The 8,794-nt window shown below is 51.9% G+C and overlaps 1 protein-coding gene across 1 annotated transcript; it reads left to right on the forward strand.

Moving 5' to 3' along the window:
* Positions 1–5,524: 5,524 nt before the first annotated feature.
* LOC128276027 (homeobox protein Hmx-like) lies at positions 5,525–7,121 on the forward strand (the record flags this gene model as incomplete). The annotated part of the gene is made up of 3 exons (XM_053014496.1): positions 5,525–5,640; positions 6,309–6,738; positions 6,806–7,121. Coding segments are annotated over 3 exons (862 nt in total), but the record flags the coding sequence as incomplete, so codon positions are not given.
* Between the last annotated feature and the right edge of the window lie 1,673 nt (positions 7,122–8,794).

Here is an 8,794-nt window from a genome sequence, read left to right on the forward strand (position 1 = left end):
CCAACAATCAATGTTGCGCTAATTGTTAATGCGATTAGCGTTAATGGTCTGCGCGCGGTCGCCCGTCGCTTTTAGAGGAGCCTCCGGAGGACCGTTACACGATGGTGCGTTACTGACAGACGTGTGCGATAGTTCGTGCACACCTTCTTCGGCGAGTACTTATGTGTGCATCGATGCAGATGTAGATAAAAGTGCAGTGCTTACAAGCTTTTATTGGACGATTTATTTCTACAATACCTCGGACCTGCCAGGTCAGAGGTGGCGGCCGTCGTCCATGCACGTTAGGTGAGGTTGGATGGTCGTCCCAACCGTTTGCTGAGGTTCAATTAGCTGGGTAGTCCAGCAAAGTCGCGATGTAAAGTAAGTGCGACTCAATCCTGCAACTACTGCAACTACTGGCATCTGGGTTCAATGAAAATTCCAGTACGGTGGGATCGTGGTAGTAGCAGTATTATTGAACGCGGCATTGAGGTGCCGTCTGCCTGATGATTTTGCATTACACGGTCCAGGAGTCCGTGCACAAACGGAATCGCCAGACAAAGCTTATTCGCAATTAGTCCGTGAGTAGTAGTTCCCATGAAGCAACCGTTGGTGGACGGAAATCATGTCATGTCTCAGCACAGCTCTATATACACCTCGCCCAACGTTTGTTCATATCCTTTTCTTCCTAATTTGGAACAACTAAGACTTACCTAAGATCTGTATTTGCTCAAAACCTGTTATTTTTTTATCGGATCGTATCATAGAATCAAATTCTTCTCCGCCCAGCCCACCTTTAGATAAAGAGCTTGATTGAGCCGAGTTGTCGGTGGCACATCTTTATGTATGCGTTGGGGTAGTGGTGGGGGTTGGCGGTGGTGTGGGGGTGGTGCAGAAAGTCCGCCCGACTGTTTAACAAACCAAAATGGCCAAGTTTTGGCCAAAAACCGGAAACAAAACAGCAAAGAAAGGAAGAGTTGAAAAGCACCAGCAATGCGGCAAAACAACGATGTGTGCTCTGTGTGTTGTGTGCTGTATGAGTGTATGAAAAGGCATATAAGAAGCCGCAATGTGTGTGTGTGTGTACTTCGATTGAAAAGGGAAATTAAAATCAAATTCGTCGGCCCCGGGCGAGGCCAGCATCAAATGCCGCGGCCTTTTATTCGGTTCCATTTAAAAGGATCCTCTTTTTTTGTTTCAATACATTTCAACATTCACACACACGCGCGCGTATTCAAGTGCACAACACAGCGGCAATCGGGTCCGCTTTCGGGCTTTGGTTTCGGCTAAGTGAAGCTCAAATGTTCACTTCCATCCGCTCTTCTCTGTTCTCTCTGTTTTGGTTTTTTTTAAACGATATCGTTTCCGGGGACCAAAAAAGGGATATTTATCACTCCTTGCACTCAATTACTATCACGAAATTAAGGCGAACAAATAGACAACAACATCAACCACAACAAACCAGGGTACAACAGGGGCCAACAAATCGTTACCATTCCAATCGGGCAAGGGTCCGTCGCCGGGATTTGGGGTAAATAATCCGCGAATCAGCGAGCGACCAGATCGAAAAATAGAACAAGGATACGACCGACCCAATCGAGCCGCCTAGAGATGCTGATGATCCGAGAGGTGCGTTATCCTTTTATCCAGGCACACGATCAACCACGCGTTCTTCAACATCAACCTTGACCGCGGCACTATTTGTCTTCACTTAACGATGTGTCCCCCCGGTCCATGTTTAAGGCCCATTGCGCCAACCGCCACCCATCATCAAGGACCTTTTTGGGCTCCATGTGCATATCGGCTCACGCCGACATGATTAGAGAAAGAGAGAGAGAGTCTCTTTATTCTTTTCGATGGGCAACACAAGAAAACAACAGAGGAGAAAACCCCCTAAACATCGAGGGACACTCTCCAGGACACTCGCCCGCTCTTAGGAGCTCGTCGAGCCTCGTCGGTGCAGGGGCGAGGTGTGCGGGGTAGTGCCCACTCCCCCGGTAGGACCTCGGTTTCTCCTAAGCCAAGGATAATCACACGTCAACAAGGGCACACAGGCACGGGACACAAAAAGGACGAGGACGAGGCAACTCTCGGGCGCAAGTCAAAGAGCTGGCATACACACGCACACACGCGGTATGCGTGCTGCGCAAACAGCTCACGATTTGACGCACACACACACACACACAGCCAGACACGACCCTTGACTGCGTTCCGCGACAGGGTACGGTACGACGGGGCCTGGTACTTGACGGCTGACGGACACCACTGAGACCACCGTGCGCCGGGATGATGATCCCTCTCGAGCGGTTCCGCAGCTCGCAGCGCCTGACATCCCAACTGACATGCCCGGGGGAAGGGTCGCCCGATACGAGGGAGAAGAAGACGAGGAGGAACTTACTTATTTTTGTGTACTGTCCTGGCGAAGGGGAGGCACATACGGCACACCGTAAACAGCCGGGTGAACTCCTGGCTCCCTGGCCCACTGGATGCTGGGAAAAGGATATCCTAAAAATTGCCCAAAAGGTTGTACCCTCTCTATCTCTCTCTCTCTCTCGCGCGCGCGCGCGCTTGTGTGTGTGTTTAACAATCAACCAATAATCACAACTCACAGTCCTCGACCCGTCCCGTCCAGCAATCTTGGCGGGGACGCGGCTCTCTAGAGTTGATGTGAAGTGTGTAGTCATTACGAGGTTATTACAACACCGCAGCGCGAAGCAGGGGGTGCCACTGCTTCGGCTCGGTGATTTTCGCACGGCAGAACTTGGTCCGCTTCGCCACAGAGAGTTGGACCGAAGAACTGCGGAGCCTACTTAGCTCCCAGCGGCTTCCGAACTCCGATGGTCCGATTCTGACCACGGTTTTGCTATTGTGCAGCGGACGATTCTTCTTCCGTTGGCAATTTCGCTTTGTACCTCCTATCATCCCGGATCCCGTTGCTGCCGGAAGCGATCAATCCAATCCTGCTCCATTGTGGTGCTAGCTCATTCCACAGCCTGTACACCACCGCCGTCGGCCTCAGAGCTAGAGCTCCCCTTCAACTAGCTGATGGCTGATAGCTTGCTGCCACGAACGCCTAATCACCGAATCCTGTGTGTATCAGAGTACGCCCCGGGTAGGCCCAACAGTATTATCAAAAAGGCTGCCCTGACTCACCTACACATAGCGTCGACCTGTACATAACACACTCTTACACGCAAGAGATGAAAGCCCCCCCATATTTTCTGGTGGCGTGTCCTGGTAAGGTATGATTTCGCACGCCGGCCAGGCCAGTTTTACTTTAAGGAATAGTTTGTCGGTGGTTCTTTGATTTTTTTTTCGTTCTTCCAATCTTCCAATGCTCGACCAAGTTTTGACATTTCCCATTGCGCCCAATAGTAATGTTAATAGTTGTACGACAGTCGCCAGACAGTTGTTCTTGCTGCAGCTCTCTCTCAAGCGTTGTCGCAGCCTAAAACGAAGCGTGTTTTGCGATTTTCCGTTTTCCGGAAGCTGGACCGTTCAATTTTCTCAACTATAAAAATACCTCTCCCACTCTTTTTTATATGTTTATATGATTCGTTTGTTTATGATGATTCCACTTCGATGCGGCTCTTGAAATGCTCCGACCCAACCATACTCGGTTCAACAAAACTCGAGTCGACTGTCCCGACCGTGCGCAACCAATCAGCAATTTGCTTTGATGCGATTTCCTTCCTTTTATTGGGGATATAAAATCCGACCAACTCGCTAGGTGTGTGTGTGTGTGTCCGACGGCAATATGACGGTAAATCCTGTAAAATTGGGTTCGATGCTTCAATTTGTGTGTTCATTCTAATGCAGGCGACGTATCCATTGTGTTCGGGCAATACTTCAGGCAAGTACTACTCGGGGTACTTGATCTCCCGAGTCCGAGGTATGTTGATGGGGATTGGCAAAGTGTACCGAATGTGCGGGTTTGCTTCGCGTTTGTCTAAAGAGTTACCAGGAACTACCCCAGGAGCACAGCCTTGACGTAGTTGTGCGGGGTGCGCTAGCACTCGTACCATCGACGACGTTGAATTGAGGGAGGGAATATCAAATCGAGGAAGTCCGGTCAAAGAAATGCAAAGGCCGCCATTGCTAGATTAGGTTCATTTGATCCCAGAAACATACCCAATTGACAAGATGCTTCAGACTGCTCGGCGTCCGGAGCAGGAGCGGGCAGGTGGCTTATGCTTTGTGCTGTTGTGCTGTTGTGCTCCTTTGGTGTGCTGTCTGCGACTGTCTGCCCTTCATACAAATGACTACTCCATTCCAATCGCTTAGAGCGCAGGGCGTGTGCCCGGAGGGCCCCAATCAGTTTTATTCTTTCTGTACCGTCACTGAGATACAAGCTTTTGAAGTAAAACTAGTGAGAAATAATAAACACTAGGGTTTTCGTTAATGGACTCGGTGTGTTCAGGAACAATAAACGTGTGGCAAAATATGCTCAGAAAGGGTTCACATGGATGTATATGATGTCCATATATAATGTTATTTTTCCTATTTAAATGTCTATGAAAATACTAAATAACTTTAACTAAACGCTTGACGATGAAAAGAGGCGAAATGGCATTTATGGAGAAGAAAATAGTGTTTCCTTTATATTGGAGTTTTAATTGAAGAACCTTCGTAGCTATCCCGATAGATGATGTTAATAATTGCAAGGTTGGAAATGCGGACATTTTGAACCTCCCTTTTCAGTCTGTTTGAACGTTTGAAGTCGAACGTCATATTCGAAAAAATACTTCTTTTCCAGCATAATTGAAACGATTACAATATGTTTCTTTTAGCAACATTCGTCAGAAGCTGCAAAGTATGACAGATTGGAAAGAACCACATTTGGTTGTTTTATTTCCCAAAATATTTGCATTAGCAACAGCATAGTCGTCAGGAAGACATCCACAGCTCCTCATCCTGGCTGAGCATGTGAGGGCCGTTCAATTCTTTCGCATCTTTTCTCGCAAACTCACAGCTCGAGCCGTCGGTATCTCGATGGCGGCCACCGACGTGAAGCAAGTGACAGATACGTGAAGCGGTACAGCTGGACGTGTTCATTATTTAGCGGATGAACTGTCCTCGAACACAAACCGACCGAATCAACTCGACGCAACGCAACGCATCGGAACTACGGGGCCATCGTTTGAAAGGTTCCGCCGATAGCGCCTGCCGGGACCAGTGCAGCGATCTTGGCTAGTTTTTGAAGGGGTTTTTGTTTTGGGGTGTCCTACGTCCCACGTCCGTCTGCCGCCGTCGCCGCCCTCTATTGTGTTGTGCTCCGTGACGGGGGCACTACTTTGGCGTAATTGCCGACCATCTGCAGGAGTGTCCGTTTATCGTAACGTGTTTACGTGTGCATGGGGTTACGCGTTACCCCTTATACGTCAAGATGCTGCAGATCGTGACGAGCTGATAACGTTGGACAGGACTGACTGACAACCCTGACACTGACGCCGGACCGACCTCGGACCGTGTGTCACTGTTTTTCTTCAGGCTCTCATTCTCTCTCTCTCTTTCTCTTTCTCTTTCTCTCTCTATGTCGTTGCAGGCTGGGCTTCATGTCACAGTGGAGCGCGATCGCTAACCGGTACGCGGCCCTCTGCCCGCCCGGTTGGCCCTGGCCGCCGACGTCCCATCGTATGCCTTTCCATAGCCCAAACAATGGTAAGTGTGTCTCTATGTGTGTGTGTGTGTGTGTGTGTGTGTGTTTGCGTGTTGCGGGGGTGTGCGGGTCGACCGGTGCCTTAGAGCTTAGAGCGTAAGTTGTTCACAGCGTTTGCGGCACCTCGCCACGTCAATTGAGCAACTACCGACCCCCAGTAGCCCCAGGAGGTTGTAGGAGCTTTAGCGAGTTTCCTTCACGTCCTGAAGCCTGAGCGGTGCGGGGTCTGCGGCTGGCCGTGCGGGGAAACTATTTGCAAAACTATTGAGCAAACAGTTTTTAAGAGGCTTAGCCGGACCATCGTCACCGCCATCGCTCCTGGGTAAGGCTTCATCGCTCCTGGGACGGAAGTGTGTGTCTCTCGACGCTCTTCCCTGCTCGTCTCGCTGGTGTTGTGGGAAACACGCGCCCGCGTTTAGGTATGGCTTCCTGTGGCCTGGGGGGAGCACCAGCTTGGGACTTGGGACCGGGCCCCCCACCCCGCCGCCCAGCCTTCGCTTGAACACCTCTCTGAGTGTGTGTTACCACACACTCCGGACACCGGAGCGATTAAAGTTTGAGGTTACACGCCGTGAGGTTAAGCCAACTTAACCAATTTCCAGACCTCCGCTCCGCTCCGCTCATTCTCATTCCCCATGTGTCTCTGTGTCTCTCACCTGACCTGACGTAGATAACCTGACGAACGCGATCGAAAACCAGTCACCATCGCTGACACCACCGCCTTCGCAACAATCGAAGTCACCTTCGCCCCACCCGGCCTTCCTGGGCGGCCGGACGGGCTGTGGCGGTGGGGCGGGCAGCGGGCATGCCGTCGGTGTCGGCCAGGGCCACGGGCAGGCCGGTCACGTCCAGGGTCCAGGTACTGGCCCCGGTGGGAACGGACTCAGCAATGGCGGTGGCGGTGGCGGTGGCGACGACTGCGAGTCGGACGACGACGGCCAGGAGATCATCGAGGAGGACGACGAGAGCGACCGGCCGTCGGACTCGGCCTCGCCCAACTCGAACGGGGGCGCGATGCAGGCGAAGCGCAAGAAGAAAACCCGGACGGTGTTCTCGCGCGCCCAGGTCTTCCAGCTCGAGTCCACCTTCGACCTGAAGCGGTAAGTGTTGCTTTGCTCCAGAAGGGTCTCCAGATCTGTTCGAACGCTCTGCCCCCCGCCCCCGCAGGTACCTCAGCTCGTCCGAGCGGGCCGGACTGGCCGCGTCGCTGCGGCTGACCGAAACGCAGGTGAAGATTTGGTTCCAGAATCGGCGGAACAAGTGGAAACGTCAGCTGGCGGCCGAGCTGGAGGCGGCCAACATGGCGAACATGGCGCACGCGGCCCAGCGGCTGGTGCGGGTGCCGGTCCTTTACCACGAGGGCGCCACCGGTGGCTTCGTGCCGCCCCCGCCCCACTCGCACGCCCAGCAACTCTACTACACCACCGGGCCGGCCGGACGGGCCGGATCACCGCCCCGGCCACCGCTTTCGTCGCTCGTGTAATGGACGGTCCGGGACCTCCGGTCCGACCCGATCGTCCGGCCGCAGGACTCGACCCACGTGCCGCTAGATCAACCCCGCGTAGGACTCCCAGGCACACGCCCGGCAGCCACAGAACCCTACGCCTAGCAGGGGCAGCATAGAGGAGGACGTAGCGTGGTACACACAGGTACAGTGCCCTCCTCCTCCTCCTCCTGTACCCAGTTCTCCCAGTGACAGCCAGGTAGGGTCCCCGGTACGGCTACTACCGCCACTAACTACAATTACTACTAGGTATTACCTCTCTACTACCGCTACTACCACAACTACTCTTAGGGGGCCGGAAGGAGGCGGGTGGGAGATACGACGACTCCCGATGTGTTGTACATAGGAGGCTAATAAGAATAATAAGAATAATATTGCTAATAATAATACTATCAATAATACCAGTACTACCAAAATTAACGCTACACTAGGGCGCGAAGAAGAGAGTAGAGGAGAGCCGTTGTGTGTGTGTGTGTGTGCGTAGGTTGCGCCATGGCGTCTCGGGGAGCACCCCCCCACCCCGGGTCGAACGCTTTGCCGGTCTCGTCCTCCAATGCGCGCTTCCGTTTCTGCTTCGTTTTGTTTTATTTGTCCCTATTGCTCAGTTCGAGGTGTGTGTGTGTGTGCTTGTGTGTATGCGATGTGCGATGTGCGCAATGCGCTAAACCCCCAAGAGAACCCGAACATATCCCGGGAGGGGGGCCTCGACCTTGGAAGAATAATCCTATATATGTGATCGCAGAACACAACACACACACACACTCACATGTATGCTGTGGGCCATTGAACCTCTGAAGGTCGAGAGTAAGACCGAGGAGCTATAGCAGGTGCTTTTGTGGAGCAACAGCAGCAACAGCAATGAGATTAGTTAGTAAACTAGACGCCACCCAAATACTAACCAATACGTTCAAAAAATCAACGGCAGTGCACCGATGCGCAAGTGTCAGAGAGGGAAAGGGTCACTATGTTGAAGCCAAAGCAAACTAAACGTAAAACAAAAACGCGGAAAACAGTGCAGTGCATAAGACAGGAAGAGGCAGGAAGCAGACCTTAACAAAGAAGGCCACAGTGGACGGGAGAAAGTAGAATTAGAAAGATCGGAACTTACTCTCCGACCGAACGCGCAAAACAAACCAAACAAGGGTAGGGAAGAAGGAGAGAAAACACAAAGCCGAAAAAAGGAGAAAAACGAAACAACCACACAACAACAGGAACCACAAGGAGCAAGGATGCGCATAAACGAAAACAAAGCAACAAACCGAACAAAACACACACGAAAACACGGCGACGGTATAAAACAAACGCGACAGAGACCCGAGAGGAAGCGAAGAAACGAACGTTCAGCAACATTCAGGGGGCGGTCAAAATGTAGCGAACAAAAAAACACAAAGCTATGCATATAAACAAAGAAGCAAACAAACGAAAGAACGAACAAACAAACAAACAAACAAACAAACAAACAAACAAACAAACAAACATGCAAAGAAGTTCGGTTTTTTTTTTCTTTTTATTCCGTCCGCACTGCTGTCGTTGTCCCCGTGTTGTCGTGTTGTCACTTTCAGGTCCCGTCTTGCCGTCGGGCAGTGCGGGTGCTAGCTTGTGGCGTTTCCTCCTCCTCCTCCTCCTGCCGCTCGCCAGCGGCGGCGCGCCCG

Source organism: Anopheles cruzii, unplaced genomic scaffold (genome assembly GCF_943734635.1).
Source record: "Anopheles cruzii unplaced genomic scaffold, idAnoCruzAS_RS32_06 scaffold00326_ctg1, whole genome shotgun sequence".
NCBI lineage: Eukaryota > Metazoa > Arthropoda > Insecta > Diptera > Culicidae > Anopheles > Anopheles cruzii.